Raw genomic sequence first — 18,873 nt, 5'->3', positions numbered from 1 at the left:
GGCATCTTTAACAGAAAGCTGAAATAAAGGGTTGGGAGGAGAAGCAGCAGTGTTCCCTCTGAGAAAGAACTGAACCTTGGAGGCTCATGTGCTACAGTGGCTGCAACACAGGACAAAACAGTTTGATGCTTCATCTGGTAGATGGATTTGTCCTTTTGCTTTATCTCATCCTGTTGTCAGTCATGTGCAGAACTGCTGTACATTACATTTTTTAATTGCTTGCCCAAGAGGCTCTGCAAGCACACACTGGCACAGCTGCCTCCTGCTTTCCAAAAGCTTCAGTGAGGAAGTCAGTCATTAACCAAGAGGAGTAATTGTCCTCAGACATCTTCGAGGACAGGGTGATTTCTGACCTTGGTGAGCTTAAAGAAAATCCTGTAGTACCCCAGCTCTTACAGACCCTTTCCTTCCAGCTGATGGAGCTGCTGCAGGCAGGGATGGGTTGGCAGGGTGGAGACCCTGGCTCTGAAGGGTGCAGGGTGCCACAGGAGCAGAGCTGTGATAAACTGGCTGAAGGGTGATGCTGTCCCCTCGCTGGATGACCCGCAGAAGCCCAAACCTCTGCATCTCTGCACCCTCAGGTACTTGGATGCAGACGGGTGAGGTTCCCCTGAGCCACCCCAGCTCCAGCTCCTCTCCCTCCATGGCTTAGGATCCCTTGCTGGGGTGTTGGTTGGTCCTCCCCGGGTGCCAGACTTTGGGTTCTCCGCGTTTGGACTTCACTGTAATTAAAATGTTATTTTTTTGCTTCCTTCCATCAAGTCAGTTGCTTCAAGGACCTCATCCCGAGCACTTTTTAGTCTCAGGACTCACTGGAGACGTCTTGAGTTTTTGGATGCTGTTTTTTGTTTTTTGTTTGTTTTATTTTTCCCCCTAATAAGAATAAGGGGATATGAGATGCCGGCACCCCCTCTGCACTGACACCGGGGCCCCTGCAGGGGCTTTCCCGGGGCTCCCCCCTGTGCCGGCACCAGGGGAGGCGGCGAGAAGAGCCGAGAGCGCTCGGCAGACCCCGAGCTGCCTCCTCCGGGCCCGTTCCCGGTGCGGGACCGATCGCAGGGAGCGGCGTTGGCCACTCCCGGGGGTGGGTGCGGGTGCGGGGTGCGGGGTGTGGGGTGTGGGTGCGGGCCCCTGGGGGGGTCTCTGCCCGCGGGTAGCGCGTTGCCGTCGCCGCCGCAGTTTGTTCCCCCCGCGCCACCATCCGCGCGGCCGGCGGGGTGAGAGGTCACGGCTGCGTCCCCGGAAGCAGCGGGAGGCGGTGGCGGAGGAGGCGGGTGTCCGGGCAGCGGCACCGGCCTCATCCACCTCCCCCGGTCCCTTCCCCGTAGTCCCGTCAGGGCAGGAGGATGGTGCAGAGCCCTCCCGCACAGCAGCCTCGCCGCCTCTGAGCTCCGCCGCCGCCTCCGGGCCTCCGCCCGCCCGGCCCGGGGGCCTCTTCCCCTCCTTCGGGCACCGGTAAGATGGGGACGGCGGGGGGGGGGGGTGCAGCGGCCTCCTGTGCCGCCCCGGGATCGCGGGCCTTGCCAGCCTGGCCCGGGGGGTTCCTGCCGGTGGGCAGCGGGGGCACCTCCGGGGCTCAGCGCCGGGATCCCGGCAGGAGCGGGGCTGCCCGGGGCCGGTTCTGTAAGGGCGGGAGCGGCAGCCGAACCCCGGCTCCAGCGCCCCGGGGAGCGGGCGGGCCCCGCGCTGCCCAAACCCCCCCAGGGCTGCGTCTGCGGGGAGCTGGTTCCAGATTTGCCGGGATTCCGGTCTGAACGGGGGTGATTTGGCCGTGCCGGTGGACTTCAGCGTTAGTTTTACTTCATTATTTACTTAATAATAATAATAATAATTAAAAAAAAAAAATTAAGTGTTGGTAGCTTGGACTTTCGGCGTGTGGCAGCGTAGCAGGGAAAACCAGAAAGAGTTATTCCGGGAGCACTGTAAATATTTCCGTTTTTAAAACAGCTTTTTGGGCAGTGATCCCTTCACTGGGTGCTTGCTGCTCCTCACCTGTCCCTGTTTTCTCCTCTTTGACTTTTTTCTGTGGAAGTCTGAAGGTTTTGTGCTGTTTCAGTCCATAGAATTTCTGGTGCATCATGCCTGGAACATGGCTGCTGGGAACCTGCTGTTCAATTTGGGCCTTTTATCCAAACCACAGCCAGGGACACCCTGGGAAACCTTTCTGCCTGACAAGGAAAAGAGCAGCCTACAGCACAGCTTGTCTTTTTTTTTTTTTCCCTTTCTCTTTGTTTGCTTTTTAAAGGCTTGTCTTCCCTGGGGAAAGTTATTGGCATGATTATTCTGGCAGTATAATTACCTGGGGAAGTGGTCAGACAAACCTCCAGTCCAGATAAGAATTTATTAGGAATCACTCTCCACATCCTCACTGAACTTCTCAGAAGTTTCACAGCTGGAAGCCTGTCGTGAGGTGAAATCCTGTCATGACTGGGCCCCTTTTTGGTGGTAAATCATTAATGGGTGTTTACAAGCATCCGAGTTAAAGGGAATACAGAAAAAATCCTTTTGTTTATGGGTTGGACATGCAGAGTGGTTCTAGGTTCATCTAGGAGGGCTGCTGCTGCTGCTGCTGCCTCCCACCTTCCTGCTTTTCCTTTGGTTTCTGGGGATGAGCCTGGTCAGCAGGTGTCTGCAGGGCAGGGGACAAGGCTTGCAGGCAGAGATAAAATTGCAGTGTTCCTGTGAGACTGAGTGCTCTTTGACCAGAGATCCAGTGCCATCAAAGAGGATTAAAACCTTGGTGGCTTTGTTACCCCCTCACCCCCCTGTGATTTGAGGAGTGGCTCAGGGCCCATGGAATCTGATTCTTCTTTTCCACTTGAAAGACAAGAACTTGAAATGCTGACTGATGATACAGAGCAGTCAGTGTGCTCTGACAGGAGAGGAGCATCTGCAGGACCAAACGGACCCAGGTGTCCTTTGTGCCAGCTGGATGATCCATCAGGAGAGAGGGGACTGGACCCCATCACCCCTGGCTGGGTGGGGGAACACAGGAGGGCAGCTCCCTGCTCAGACACCCCCTGGCACTGGTCCTGCAGATGTCTTTGCTGTAGCAGTATCTCATTTTTTCATTAAACAGCATACATTTTTTATCAATCTGTTTTCTCAAAGGAGCCATAAACTGAGTATTAATGAAACTTGGTGGTGTCAGAATTTTGTTGCTTTTCCCAAACGTCCCCTTGCCAAAAGCAATGTCTGTGTTGGGAGTTTCTTTTTTTTGAGAAGTCTGTTCTGACCTGTGAATAGAGCTGGTTCCCAGGACTCAGAACTCTCAGGTTTTGTGTTGAAAGAAAACTTAAGTATGTCCTGGCATGTTTGGTTCTGTTAATTATCTATCTGTAAAGTGAAGACTGCTTACCTGTGTGAGTTTGGGCTCAGCAAATTCAAGTCTTACTCCTTTTGACCAGTGAGGGTGAAGCACACAGACATGGTAACATCACTGCCATGTCCTTGGTGTTTCAGCTGTTTCCCCAGGTCCTTTATTCCAGCAGGTTTTGCTGCTGTTCGTATTTTCTTCTTCCCTGGTAACCACTGGCTGGTTTTCTGCTTCTCTCACACAGCCAGCGTCACCTTCTCTCTACATCCAGAACTCTTATTTTGCCATTTCCTCTCCAGCTGCCATTTCCTTGACTTGTCAGTCATTTTCTGCTTGTTATTCAAGCTCTCTGTCTATCTGTCTGTGTCTCCCTCACTTTACAGTACTCATTACAGACACTCAGAATTGCTCTTTTCTGGCATTTTTCTGTACTTGCACTGATGAATTCTGTACCCCATTCCTTAGTGGGCAGTCTGAGTAAAGTCAACAATTAACCGCCTGACATTGGTCACTAAGGCAGTTTCTTTCTGACTATTAAACTATTACTGAGACTTTTTATATTTCTTGAGTGAACACTGAACTGTGTTTGCTTGGCTGTTGTACACAGAATTTGATTTCTCATGGAACTTCTTCAGGTCTCATAAAACTGATTTTTATTTTTCCCTTCCTCTCCCAGGTTCTCATGCTAAGCAGCAGAAAGCAGCATTTTTTAATACAACTCCAAAGTCCTTGAGGGTAGTGTTGTATGTTTTCCTGTAGTCTGTTTTATTTAGATTATGATAAGTCATGGTGGAAGTCGTGACTTTGACTTGTGAAAGCTGGAGGGTTTTAAAAATGCCCAAGCCAGAAATCTTTTGTATGAAAGTGTGCTCTTTCCCATGGCACAGACTCACTTGGCAAATGAGACTGGGCTGCCTTTTCAAAGTTTGGCAGCAAAATATCTATTTTCAACCAGAGTTTATGCTTACTCTTAATTTACAGAGGGGTATACTTTAAACTGTGTTTTTCACTTTTAACAAAAGTCAGAATTTGGGATTATCTGAACTGCTGAAAAACTTGGAGCCTGTTTGAGTTTGTCTGTTTCTGCATGAATTTTTCTTCAAGTGGTAAATTGAAATCAGCTTTGCTGTCCCAGGAGCATCAACTGACTCACTGTTCAGGTGCTTGTGTGAAATCCACCACAGACATTTTGAACTACAGCACGTATTTTTCAGGAAGGGCTGGTAAATATCTGGAAACTTCAGGTAAACAGATTGAGTAATGTCTGATCCACATGGTTTCCTGTTTATTTTTAAACTCATCTACTTTTTTAATTGGTTTTCTGCCTTTAAGAAGAGTTAGAATCAGGAACTTGAGTGTTTGAAATGCTGTGTCAATTTTAGTCATTTATTGTACCTGACCAAATTGCTTCTCTTCCCTTGTTTTATGGGTAGAAATGAAACACTTGCTGTTTATGTTGTGCTTGGAGATGTTGAAATGCTTAATTATGTTTTGAAAAGTGTTTTGAGAGGTGAAAAGAAACATTTAATGCAAGTATGAAACATTTTGCTTCCTTCTGTTCTTGCAAGCCCTTGGGCTTTCTTTAATAACTGACTCTGTCACCAGAGTAACCCAAAAAGCAAAAATCCCTTTCAGCAGGTGATGTTCTCTCTCCTGTGCTGTCCAGTGTCTCCTCCCTGTGCTCTTTGCATGCTCAAAGGGCCATTTCCCTGACACTCTCTGCTCCCAGGCTCTGGGAAAACGTGGTTGTTTTTCTTCTTATCAGTAAAGACGTTTAAACGACAAAGAAAACAAAAAGCAAAGCTCAGAGAACTGTGCTGAGCCTCTGACTGGTTTGAACCAATTCACCATTATCTCTCACTTGAGAGTTTTCTCCTGGTGCAGTCTTGGGGGAGTGGATGTGTTTGTGCACATCTGGCTGCTGAGCTGCTGGCTGCATTTGGGTGCAGGGGATTGCAGGATCCTGGGGGATGTTTCCAGCAACTTTCTTCCTCTGCACATCATGACTGCTTCTCTTCCCCTGCTGTGTGAAGATTGATGGCATTTACTGTGAGTCTGTTTATTTTTTTTTTTGACACTGAAGGACAGGAGGAGGGGAAGAGGATCAGCTGGACAGAAAAACTGCTCTGCTCTGGAGGATTCCCCTCCATTCGTTCCTCCAGGAGTCCCCTGCCTGTCCTTTTGTCACAGGGGTTTTAGGCTCCACAGTTTCATCCCACAGGGTCTTGATATGCTTCCTAAAAAGATGAACTGAAACAGCTGCAGATAGTGGCATCTCCTTTATTCCACAGATACTGCTATGGTAAAGTAAGTCTTCCTATTAGATTAGTAGGAAATTGCTCTTTTTCTCCCAGCTGCATGTTTTATAATTAATATATTACATTATGAAATTCTACCAAAGATGTAAATAACAAATTAGTTGATTAGCTTCCTCCAATTCCTAAAAGGAACCAAGTGTAAAAGCTGTTGATAGGGCACAAAAGGGCATCTTCTGGTGAGTTTAGAAACTATTGTTTAATCTTAATTTTTGTTCTTCTTTCTTTCTCTTAAAAGAGAGGAAGATAATTGCTGCTTTATTTTCAGTTGTAAGATAACTGAGTTTACTTTCTCTAGTTCTCTTTGATAGACTGGTGGTACTGGTTTTAAGATAAAGACATCAATTAGTCTTCTTAAAGCTTTGGCAGATCATTTTATTATTCTGAACTTTAATGGACAGCTTCACAGTTAACACAACTGTGACCTGTTTTGCTTTCCTGTTTTGGTGGATTAGGTGTTAGACATCAAGTTCAGTTTGAAGAGAACAACACCAAATTAAAGATATTTTTGGTACCTGCTACTGTTTACAGTTTGTACATGAGAGACACTTTAGTTTGTGATCAACACCATTTCTTTGTTTGCATGTTATTTATGGGTGGTTTGCTAGGAAAATCACAGTTCAGTTGATTTGTGTTTATGAGTGTTTTTCTGGAAGGCAGCATTATTTTCATTCAAAGTGGTTAACCCTGATGTGACCCATTTCCTAACCCCCGTTGTACTGATAGGAATGGGGCATCTTTGAGAACAGAATTGATTTATAAATAAAATGAGCTGCACAGTTAAGATCAAATACTGTTATGTGCAGTAAGAGGTTCAGGCTTAGAAAACATGTGAGGTCTTAATGGATGGGTTAGTGCTGGCCTGCTGCCCTTCATCTCCACCCTCAGTTTTCTTCCTAAAGGTTTTTCAGTGTTTTTTTGTGTTTTGTTTTGCCTTTTTAAAAATGTAACACCCCCCCTCCCAAATGTTTTTCTTATCTAGACTATGACTACCTTACATGCACAAGAAGAAGGGGAGATATTTGTAAGGAAATTACATGATTTTAAGCTTCCTGGTGGCAAAATGGTACTCAACTTTATAGCATGATACAAATACAAATAGTCAGATGTTTACCTTGATCCCTTTAATGTTTTGGCTTTTTTCCTTCTTGCAGCTGCAGTTTTACTTTTATTACCTGCTTGAGTACAACATGCATTTTTTAAATTGTTGCTAGGAATTCAGTTCCTTCGCTATAAAGCCCGGAAAGGGGAATGTAATCCTCCTGCTATGACTCATGTCATTGACTTTCTGATCTTTGCAATTTAATTCAAGATTCTCCTCATTTTTCATTTATTCTTGAGAAACCCTTTTCTATACTCTTTCAGATACAAACAAAGAATTTAAAATATTACTTCTTTAAGGTCACTGTATTCAATCAAGTGGCTATCTCCTCAATTCTTAGGTTGTTTCCCAGTTCTCTTTGCCAAGGACTCTGACTTAGTAACCATTGTGCTTTTCCATCCTTTACCATTTTTATCTTTTTAACTGTATAACAGAATTCAGGGGGGTTTGCAGGCCCTGATTAAAGACCACAACATCTCTCCAGCGCTTGTCCAGCACTTCCCAAGGAGTCAGCTGTAACTCTGCCTGAACGTGGCATTTTGTCCTGACGTGTCAGTGCCAAGCAATTACCCTGCAGTTGGTGGCCAGTGTTCCAGGCTGGCAGTTCTCATTCTTCCCATTGCACTTAAGTTACTTGTTGGGCTGAGTGGGGAGATTTTTATTGCACAAGTATAAAAAGGCGTTGCTGGGAGAGGCAGGCAGCAGTTATTAGAGCTGCTTCCTAAATTATTTATTTAGCTAAAAAGTGAAATCTGATCTTGCTTTTCTGACCTGCCAGGAGGTAATGGCATTCGGTTTCTTTTTTTAACTGTGTGAAAAAGAAATAAAAATTTAAATTATATTCTTGAGGTTACTCATTTACACAGGGGAAGCTGTTGTTAGTTACAACTAGAATGCTCTTTGTGATGGATTTCTAACAGGTCATAACAGAAAGGAGGATTTAAATACCATTAAGTGAGCCCCTAAAATCTAGGTGGGAATATACATTTTGATTTGCATGCACTGTTTCACAGCTTCTTTGACAAGTAGTGCTGTTTAAGAACTTTATTTCTTAAAAAAAGTGGCAGTTCTTCTGTCAGCAGTGTGGTAGCATTCTTCTTCTTTCTGGTTTGCCCTAATAGTGTCCAATTGCTATTTTCATGTCAGCTCTAGTATTGAAATCCACAGTTGTTCCCATTTCTCTCACAAATGCTGGAAAGGGATATTACGCTTCGGAAATTGCAGCTTATAGCATTTTCTAATTGCTTTCAAAGCCTTTGAGTTATGGGAGCATATTAAGCAACTGGCACTTAAAAGCTGGTGATCTCTTACATAAAAATATTAGCCCAAATGTTTTTATATGTCTGCTTTTCAGCACATCCTGTTTTATGGCTGATTTTAGACCCTGTGGTAAACAAACATGCTAATGGAGCTGTTGGAAGCCCCTTTAAAAAGGGATCAGAGTGCTGTATATGCTGTGAGTGACATTCAGCTTTGATTAAATGCTGTAATAAAGCCTGCATCTGTGTTGTTATTTTCAAAAGGAAATTCAGAAGGGAACACTGACTACAACTCTGCTTTTGGTTTATCTTTTGATCTCTTTCCATCTCAACATGTGTCTCCAATGTTTCTAGATGGAACGTTTGGGATTTTTAACTAGGGCTCATTTAAGAAATTTGCTTCCAGCGACAAGATAGGAGGCAGAACGTACCCAAGGATCATACCCAGCATGATCTTTTCCCCCACCAGCTCTCCCTTTGCCTCTCACTCCTGCCTTCAGACACCTTCACTGGCCTTTTCAGCTATAGCACAGCTGGTCTTGGACAAAGATAGAAGTTGTGGTAAGGTGCACATTTTTCATCCCCTTTTCTTTCCTCTTTTGTCCATCTCTCTGCCTGTTCTCTGCACGGTGCTTTCCACTCTCAGACACACAGCAGAGGCGTTTCTCACCCAGTCTTTGCAGAGTCGATGAAAATGGGTTGATGGTGCAAAATAGTTAAACCCAGGACATGATCTTGTGCTCTGGAGTGAGGCTTCTTCAGCAGATTTCACCCAGGCAAGGACGTAGGTGTGTGGGGATGGGGAGAGTCAGCAGCACAGCTCTGTGTTCTGTTACTGCCACAGGACCTCAGGTCTCACTGAGTTGGATTTTCCCTTTTCTGCAGCAGTTTTGCAGGCCAGTATTTGTCAATATTCCCTCTGTTAAGAATAACAGAAGCATTTCTGCCAGTAAAATCTCAAATATACACAAGAAATATGTGATCATTGTACATTGTGCGATCTGAAAAAGGCTTTGTCTGAAAGTTAGTCCTTTTCTTTTCTTTTCTTTTCTTTTCTTTTCTTTTCTTTTCTTTTCTTTTCTTTTCTTTTCTTTTCTTTTCTTTTAAATCAATAGATCAGATCAAAGATTACTCTCCCTTATTCTCTTTCTCATAACCTGTCCCTCTCTCATCCTCAAATTTGGCACTCTTCAGCCCTCCTACATCTGGATTTAAATGTGGTGTGCTTCTAGTAAGAGTCAATTCAGAATCACCCAGACCTGCAGGGAGCACAGTCCCTGACTTAATTAAATGTTATCAGATCTGTGTGGATGCTCAGGCATTAACCATTGCAGTGCTGAATTCTTTAGATTCTAGTCCTGAAGTTTGCCTTCACATATGGCTAGTAACAATTACTGCCTTTCTAGTTTGGTTGGGGTTAAAATCCTTTTCAACCAGGATTGTAGGTAAGATAAAGATAAGAGGTTTGCTTGAAGTTCCTTCCTTGCAGAGCTTGTGAAGTAGAAGCTGCAAGACTGGCCTTTAACACTGAGCTGTTTGCTTTTCCTTCTGAGTGGAGGTGGGGAAGCTGCTACAGTGAACTTAATTTGGGTCCAAATGAAAAGCAAATTCAGACAAAATTTTCTATTTTGCAACAAAAATTATTGATTCAGTAGATTTCCTTAGCATGTATAAGGCTATCTCTGTTTACAGACTTAAGCAAAAGTTCCCTAGGTTCTGCAAGAATCAAATAAAGAAAGGAGTCATGCAGCCTCCACCCTAATGTAGGTGTGAAGTGTTTCTGTCTGCAGAATTCTTGATGGAGAAGGTTAAAATGATGCAGGCTGCTGCTTCTCAGATCCCGTTTGGAAGGTTTGGTCGTTTGGGGCTAGGGAGAGTGGAAAAGGGGGATCTTTAAGGTTTCAGCCTCAGTTATGAAAGGATATGCAGGGAGGTACAAAGTGTGATCTGTGGGCTGCATTACAACTCCGTCTGCACTGTAATTTGATTAATTCAGCTGTTACTGGAATTAAAGTGTAGCTGTGTATATCCCACCGAGGCGTGTGGGGAAGGACAAGAACTGGTTTTAATGTTATCAGTGATATTTGGCTGTGCTAGAAGTTCTCGTTTCTTAAAATCTGTTCCCAGCTGGCAGTTTCAGGCACCAAGAAGGTAATGGCAACCATGTTTTGATTTGTGCTTTGTTTAAAGCACGCTGAGCCTGTGTTCAATGAACAACACAGTCATGTCGTTGAATCTCATTTTAGGATGTGATTCTATTTTTTGTTGTCAAACTTTTGTCTTATGTGATCTACCAATCCCAACCCTGTAACACAGCCCAGTCACCCTGTTGTCATGTTGTCTGTTTTCAGGTGAACAGTCAGAATAATGTTCAGCATAAACCTGTTGGAGAACCTGAAGGTTTACATCAGCAGTCGGCCTCCGCTTGTGGTCTTCATGATCAGTGTAAGTGCTATGGCAATAGCTTTCCTGACACTGGGTTACTTCTTCAAAATCAAGGAGATCAAGTCACCAGAAATGACAGAGGTAGGTACAAAAAGTTCATGAGCTAAACAGTGGGAATGCTAATTTGAAACACATGCCCAAAGCAAACAAGTTTGGTGGTTTGTTTTTTTGGTTTTTTTGCTCTCCTTCTCACAGGAGTGTCCTGTCTTATTGCATATTGTCTTAATTTATACTTGCCTTTTTTGTTACATAAGGAAAGAGGCTCTTGGTAGGAATGTTGGAATAGTCTTGTTTTAGTTTGAGGATGAGGCCAAATCATCTGACGTGGATCTTCCCTACCATGGCTAGGAGCTTTTCTTTTTCTTATTCTGACATGTCAGCTAGCTTTTTTTATGAAACTTCTGATTCACAGAAGGCAAGTAGTACTTGCCACTGTAGCAGTACTGTTCTGTAATGAGGGAAACCTTGCTAGAAACCCCTTTACCCTGAGCATGGTGACGAGAAGGGACCAAGTTAGTGTGATCCTTCTGTAGGTTAAAGGAGGATATTCTGCCACTGCTCTGAGCAGTGGTCTGACAGTGGTGGGGACTGAACATCTGATTTTTCTGTACAGCTTGCCCTGTGCTTGAGATAGCCATGGTGGTATTTGTGCTTGCTTTGTGAGCTGTGTCATTTTAGTTAAATGACTTGGACTGCAGGTGGGTTGGTTAGTGTCAAAAGTTAACTTGCTAATCTGAAGTCTTTCACCTTTGTTTTAAGGACTGGAATACCTTCCTTCTGCGCTTTAATGATTTGGACTTCTGTATATCTGAGAATGAAACCTTAAAACATCTCATCAATGATACCACAACTCCAGAAAGTACCGTGACCAGTGGACAGGCAAGATCTTCTACCCAGTCTCCACAGACTCTTGAGGACTCGGGTCCAATAAACATCTCTGTTACAATCACTCTGACACTGGACCCCCTCCGGCCGTTTGGTGGATATTCTCGCAATGTCACACATCTAAGTTCCACAATTTTTGGACACCAAATTGGACTCTCAGGTATGTGAGACTCATTATAAGTTTGAATGATAACTATATAATCAAATAAAAACTTGCCAGCATATTATTGGTGAGATAAAACTGCTAAGAACACCATGGTGTCTCCAGGTTTGTTGTGAGTATATTTCTCTATGGAGCCCTTCACTTGTTTGCTAGATAAACTTTTCCTGGCATTCAGAGTGAGCCTGCAGATTTACCAAGATTAGGCTTTGCAGTTTCAAATTATTAGCCTAATGACAACTGAAGGTAACTTTTTAAGCCAACAAAAATTCTAAGCAGCAAAAGCTTCTGCAATGACTATCACGGGTTCTATCTCCATATACCTGCAAGTCCTTAACTCACCTTTTGAAGCCTTTGATGTGTATACATTAGAGATCAAGTTGCATGTTTAAAATATACAGTTTATCTAAAAGGTATCCATGAATAAACTATCACAAACAGCAACCAACACCGTGGTTAAAACTTTGTGGTGTGAAGAGACCAATCTGTTTGTGGCTGCCTGCCAGTAACTTTTGACAGAAGATTGTAGAGAATTAGTAGTAGAAATGGACAGTAGAACCTCATTGAATTTTAGCTTCTAGCCAGGATTGCATTTTATACTGATGGCTGAAGGGGTCTTGAACCCCAGAGATCTGTGAAGAGACATTTGCCATAGCTTTGAATCCTTATTACTGTATTTGATGTTATTTTGTTAGTGCTTTAAGAGCTAGCAAATGCAAGTTGCATTTTCAGGAGGCTGGATTTATTTTCAGTATGAATATATTTGCACTACTTAACCTACAGTTCAGTATGTGCTGGCACCTTTTGTCTCCACAAATATCTTCAAGTATGTGTCAGAAAAAGCAAATATGGAACAAAGTCTTTGGGAAGACGAAAGGTTACAGATGTGTGATTTTACTTGCTAATAAAGTTCTCTGACCATACATCAATTCACTTATAAATAGTGAGTTTTCCATTTCTGAAAGGACCCTAATGGCCCCACTTCTGGGGCAGGAGATATTAGCAAGACCAGCAGCTGGGTTTGGTTTTTAATTTTCTTTCTGCTCTCTTTGTTGACAGTAAAGATCCTGGATGACTTCAAAGGTACAGATTTCAGGGTGATGGCTGCTTGCCTTAGTCATTTGTGTGTTGTCTTTATCCTAGAGATTGTTGCTCAGATACTTTTGTGAATGAAAACCAGCTTTCCCTCTCTCTTTCTCAAAGGCAGAGAATCCCACGAGGAGATAAATATTACATTCACCCTGCCAGCTGCTTGGAATTCAGATGACTGTGTTCTTCATGGCCACTGCGAGCAGGTTGTGTTCACAACCTGCATGACTGTGACAGCAGCCAGCAATGTGTTTCCTGTCACAGTGTAAGTGCATTTTAAACACTCCTTCATAGGCTGGTTACTGGGTGTTTCATTCCTCAGCTGGTTCTCTGTGCTTGTTTCTTCCCAGTGAACTTTACTGTTGACAGTGGATGTTATACCTGCCCTTCCAAGTATAAACTTTGTCTGGAGGCTTTTGCTGTCTTTGAGCAACTTGAAATTTTTCTGTGGATATTTTGAACTGTAGTCCCTATCTGCCTTTCAGTGCACTACCTGTGATTTAAACTGCACTAGTAACAAAAAAATCTGTAAATATTTAAGAAAGATACCCTGTATTTTAGTTTCACTACCTTGTGTGAGAGCTAAGGCTTGACACTAAGTTTCTTATCCTCTCCCCTGCTGAGAGATCAGCATAAGCCAAATGCTGCTTTGCTACCATACCCCAGCAGGTGCAGACCTTTCATTAAAATAGATTCCCTTTATCTTCCTTAGACTCCCTGACACTATTCAAAATACACCCTGAAGAAGCACCAGATAGATTCATATGACTGTGTGAAGCCTTCTGCAAACCAAAGTTGTTCTAATTAAGCTGTGGGGTGTTGACTTACTGGAACAACATGCAGTTAAAGCCTGATTTTAGTAGGAATCATACGGGGTTTTTACACCTTTTTGGTTAAGCTTTGGGTTTTGTTGTTGTTTTGGAAGGTCCAAAATCGTGTTTGATCCTGCTGTTGAGAAGACTGAGCTGGACTCAGTTCTAAAAGTGAATCTTGCTTAACATAGAAAGCATCAAGTAGGGTGCTAATAATTTCTGCTTTTCCACAGTCAGCCACCACATTGTGTTCCTGAAACATACAGCAATGCTACACTTTGGTACAAGATCTTTACTACAGCAAGAGACTCTAATACGAAATATGCACAAGATTATAACCCCTTCTGGTGTTACAAAGGAGCTATTGGAAAAGTGTACCATGCTTTAAATCCCAAACTAACTGTTATAGTTCCAGATGTAAGTGCTGCGGTGTTTTTATATGTTATGTTGAATAAATGCTTAGCTTTTGTTAAATTTAATATGGTTCTGTTCATGTCCTAAAATAGTCACATTACTGTTGGTTCAGTATGTGCTGCAAGGGCTGAGGCAGAGTTGGGCCTGATGAGCATGATGGTTTTCATGCAATTGCCATGTGCCCAGACCTTTTTAATTACTAACATTTATATTTTGAAATAATCTGACAAAAGATATGGGAAGGGATCTCTGGTACAGATTTTTAACACGAGGAGCATATTAGCTCTTTGTGACATTATTAGGAGTCACTTTCATTATTATGCCAGCTGCTCAAAGGGGAGAAAGTTGATTCATGAGGTTAATTTCTGTGCTGATCTGATAATTATTGCTTTAATATAAATTGCCAGTTTATTGGTGCCTTGTCAGTAAATGGTTTTAATTCTCTGTGCAGGATGATCGCTCTCTAATAAACCTGCATCTCATGCATACCAGTTACTTTCTTTTTGTGATGGTGATTACAATGTTCTGCTATGCAGTTATTAAAGGCAGACCAAGCAAACTGAGACAAAGCAATACAGAATTCTGCTCTGAAAAGGTAAGTCTGTGTAACAACAAAATATTGACTCTGATAAGAAAACACAGAAAACCTCAGGTTTTTTCCACAGTACAGACTACTTTTTTCTTATCTCTGGGGATGAAAATTTAATTCAATTTCAAAGACCTAATGGTGTTTCATTGTGGACAGTACAGACAGGTGCTACAGAATACATATATGTGCTTTGTAGATCCTCAGAGTTAGATTTCTCTCCTGCAGAAGAGGATTACTGAAATTCATGTAAGTGCTGTAATGCAGCTCTTCTGACATGATTCTGGTAATACTTGTACCATTATGTACAAAGCATCAGGTAGGTAGTATTTGGTAGGTTTTTTATCTTTTATCACAAACAAAATTGAATAAAACATCATACATAGTTCTAATGGTTGTTAATCAGAATTTAATTAAAACAGTCACAATGCTACAGAAACAGTCATTATTCAGTACTGTATTGAAGACCTGCATTTTGCTTGAAGGATTAAATACAAATATATTTATGTGTGAAGCAGGAAGCTAATGTTGACACTTTTTGATCTCTATGATATTTTGCAGTATAAACTGTTTTGAGGTTTTTGGGGTTTTGTTTTGTTTTTTTGATTGGTTATGCCAAGTACAAAACACCTTCAGACTTACTTTGATATCCTTTCCAAGTCAGACTTTTCAAGGCTGTTTGAAAAAGCAAGGACAGATACAGCAGCTGCGTGGAGATAAGTAATATCACTGTTACAGGATTAAGAATTTGACTTTAATTAATTAATTTCTTTTCCCTTTGTTTAGGTTGCTTTGTCAGAAGCATAATCCATCCTCTCCTTTTACTGAGAATGACTGAGAACCGTAATCATTGCCTGCTGAACCCAGAATGGGTCTTAACACTCTGTGAATACATTATCTTGCAATGTTGGTTTATTCCAACCAAAGACATTTCAAGTGCCTGTAATTGATTTGTACATATTTATAAAAGTATATTCAGAATAGGTCAGATGATGCACTTGTTCCGCATTGTAGTGCGGGGGGGAGGGGGGGAACTTTCAGTCTTTACCTGTGGACATAGCCGAATGTTTGTGTAGATATGTTTAGTGATATGGCTACATATAGTCAGAGCAAGATATTTTTGTCTAGCTGCATCTGGGCAGGTTAAGATGCCTTTGCAAATGTCTCAGACAAACCAACAGATCTTTGTTTTTTGCCCAATGATATGTACAGTGTGTTTGAAACAGTATGCACCTTTGATATAATACTGCATTTCCAAAGCCACCAATCTACTACATGAATTAAATGTGTATTTGTGTGGCCTAATACTTTCTTCCATTTGCTCCTTGCTTGCAAGAAAAGATATCAACGTTTTAGATTTTTTTGAAAGAAGAAATACATATTCACATTTTAATAGTGCTGTATTTAGGACAAACTTGTGCTTTTATTCATAGTAAAACAATTAAGAAGTGAAGTCCCATTTTAAAATGTTTCCTACTGAAAAGTGCTAAGTTTGATTTTTTTTTTCTTTCATTTGGCTTGCTGAATGCCAGAGAATCAGTCAGCATAGAGACTATCTGGAAAGCTTTCCACTTGGCCTCCCATCTGCAGCCCTCAAACCAAGACTGCTGCAGAGTAGCTTTCAGTATACTTTTTTTTTTTTCTAGAAAGTGAAACTTAATAAAAAGATGTATTGTATTAACAGCCTGTTGGGGCTCTGCACAGCCTTGGGCGAGTGCAAATATGAAAGGAAAAGAAATCCCATAGTCTGTTACAGAGCTTCACTTTGGGACTCTCCATCCATCTCTGAAGGGCAGCTGAAAATGACACTTTTATTAGCTTTGTCCCATTTCCATTTAATGCTGTCTGCTCAGGGGAAAATGACAAGGAGAGAACTAGGCTGCTGTGATTAAGGTCAAAGAAACCACACAGTAAAACACACACTGTTCTCTGTGTCCATTCTTAAATCAGAGGTTTTATTCTGTGTGTTTCTCCCTTTCCCATTCTGGCTTCTGCTGTTTCTAATTTCTTACTGAGTAGCCTCCTTCATTTCCAGGAGTCAGAGTTTTCCTGCAGACATTTTCACCACTGCTTTTAAAATCTCACTGGTTGCCTTAATTGACCTTTCATCTTGTCCTTCAGCTTCCTTGTCAGGTAGTATACACAGACATACGTAGACATGTGGTTTTTTTTTTCCCCTCTTCCTTTTGCTCTAAACTACACAAAAGAAGAAACTCAAGTCAGAATTTCAGTCTCAATTTTGCTGGCATAAGATTCTTCATTTATTACCTGTAGACACTATTGAATGGTATCCTACTGGTCTGTATGTGTGGGACTTCAGTAAGTTCAAGAGTCTTCAGAGTGTCTGAAGCAAAATAGCCACAGTTTTCTTCAGCACGTTTCCTTTATAGAATTTCAGTTACTTAAGAGGTGTTAACTAACATGGTTTTTTCTTTTCCAGGGATGTTAAGGCAAAGCTTTAGAGGTGACCTAGTTTGAAGTCTAGGGATAAAATGAAGCTTCCAGTTTTCTCCTGATGCTGCTATAGGCTAATACTGCTTCACTGAAATGATTCAGTGAAGGCAAAACAGGTAGACAGCTTCTCATAAAAACTGTCTGAGCTGTTTCTAATTCACACATACCCAGCCTCTGCATTAATACTGACTTCTAGAGTTGCCTACGAGGGTGGCTTGAACCTGGGGACCAAAGGCAGGAATAGAAAATAGATTGGGTTGGTGGTGCAAAACAACTAGAAAATGCCCAACATAACACAATTCCTTTAAAAAAGAAAGCCAAGTCCTTTTTGTTTCAGCAAATTAAGAATCAAACTCCAAATGTTCTAAATGGAATTTGGTCTGTTAAGGAAAACAAAATTCTTCTTAAGCTGGTTTTGATATCTGGTAATTAGAGGAGTCTGCTCTGCCATGTATCACCCGCTGGACTGAAGTACCCAGAAATACTAAGATTGCAACCCACAAACACAAAAGGATAAATGTTAGTTGTATTTTTTGGCTTTAGTTTATCCCATTGCACCTCTGTATTTCAGTGGAGAGGTAAGGTTGTCCCTCAGGTTTGAATGCTGCAATACTGAGGAGTTTTGGATTGTTCCTAGGCGCAATATACAAAAGTTAAATGCAGCCAAACAGAAGAGTAAAAACTTAAAAGTTCAGATCATATTGATCTTTCCTTTTTTGTTTTCTTTTTCTTTTTAACTATGACTTGAATCAGTTTTGATTCTATTTGTATGTGTTTTCTTGTTCTTAGAAAGCTGCCATTTTCTTTTGCATTTTTCTTTGGCATTACGTAGAAAATCTGAGCCTTGGTTTTCAACCCTCTGCAGGTGATTGTAGGGTTAAGATGGCTTTTGTTTTGTTCTTACATTTCACTTGTCTTGTTGCATGATGGATAATAGATGATTTGGAAATTACATTTCTCTCCTAGATTAATTTTGTGTTTGTAAGATGTGCATATTGCTTTGCAGAATAAAAATTATGAAGTTTATTTTGTTGTTGTTATTTCTACTGCCCAATTGCTGTGGAGGTTTTATAAATCCCTTATGTTACCATCATTGGAAACTGACAGTGAAAGTCAGCACTAGACTGGAATCTCGAACCCTTTGTGTATGTATGGTGCAGTAAGCACCTTATGTTAACTTTTTTGCTTTGTGTTGTAGGGAATGTGGCTCTGATGCCCGTCAGGAGAAATGCAGAACTTTTGACCTTCTTATTACTGTTCCTTGATGGTGATCATGGCTTCTACTGCCTCCTTGCTTCAAATGCTTTGTAACTGACTCAGCTGAACCAAGAGCAGATGCTGAGTGTTTCAGGATTCCTGCAGGTGGCTGCAGATGGAGGACAGATATGGATGGCTGTTGCAATCAAGATAATGTGGCTTGTTAAATTCTAGCTCCAGTTACTGGGCAGCTGGAACAAGTTGCACCTGCATGTTTTCAGTGCATGATAGAGTAGGGAAAACATACTTTGTTTTGCTCTTGGAAGCTTGTTAAAAGCTTGGCATGGTGTGTTTGACAAGTATGACGTGGCCAGCCTGTCTTCCTTCTCTAAAAAACAGGGTTCAAAGAATCCAAACAGTTCCTATGCACATCTTTGGGAGAATGGGAGCACTGCTTAAAAGCAGATCCGTGAGGTGAACTCAGAAAATTAGAAAAAAGTGTTTTTAATATGATAGTTTTTGCAAACCTGCAGTACCAGTCCAGGAAACCTGGCAAGTTCTGAAATGTCTGTCCTGAATGAGTATTAATGCCCTCTGTTCACATAGGCTCAACTTTGAGTCTGTCTCTATGCTAGAAAAGAAACTGTCTTTGGCCTCTACTGAATCCTGTCCCTCAGCCAGCAAAGAGGAAGAGAAAGGCAGTCAGACACGTATTCACTTGTTTTCTGTTAAACAAACTCTCTTTCATAACTTGGGCAGCCTCTGTTTGGCAAGTGAACAGCTTTGTTCAAGGAGATTTACAGAAGTGCAACTTCCTTGAAGAAAATCCTGGTTTTATA

General features: G+C 41.9%; 1 protein-coding gene across 1 annotated transcript; it reads left to right on the top strand.

Moving 5' to 3' along the window:
• The first annotated feature begins 1,232 nt into the window (after positions 1 to 1,232).
• Positions 1,233 to 17,857, top strand: TMEM248 (transmembrane protein 248). Its single transcript, XM_030462479.1, has 7 exons — positions 1,233 to 1,455; positions 10,344 to 10,518; positions 11,197 to 11,482; positions 12,686 to 12,836; positions 13,617 to 13,800; positions 14,249 to 14,392; positions 15,170 to 17,857. Exons 2-7 carry the CDS (start codon positions 10,360 to 10,362, stop codon positions 15,188 to 15,190), a joined length of 945 nt encoding a protein of 314 aa, XP_030318339.1. The 5' UTR covers positions 1,233 to 1,455; positions 10,344 to 10,359; the 3' UTR covers positions 15,191 to 17,857.
• Positions 17,858 to 18,873: the final 1,016 nt, after the last annotated feature.

This window comes from Calypte anna, chromosome 19 (genome assembly GCF_003957555.1).
Source record: "Calypte anna isolate BGI_N300 chromosome 19, bCalAnn1_v1.p, whole genome shotgun sequence".
In the NCBI taxonomy this organism is placed as follows: Eukaryota; Metazoa; Chordata; class Aves; order Apodiformes; family Trochilidae; genus Calypte; species Calypte anna.
This window is presented reverse-complemented; position numbering and strand designations above follow the sequence as displayed.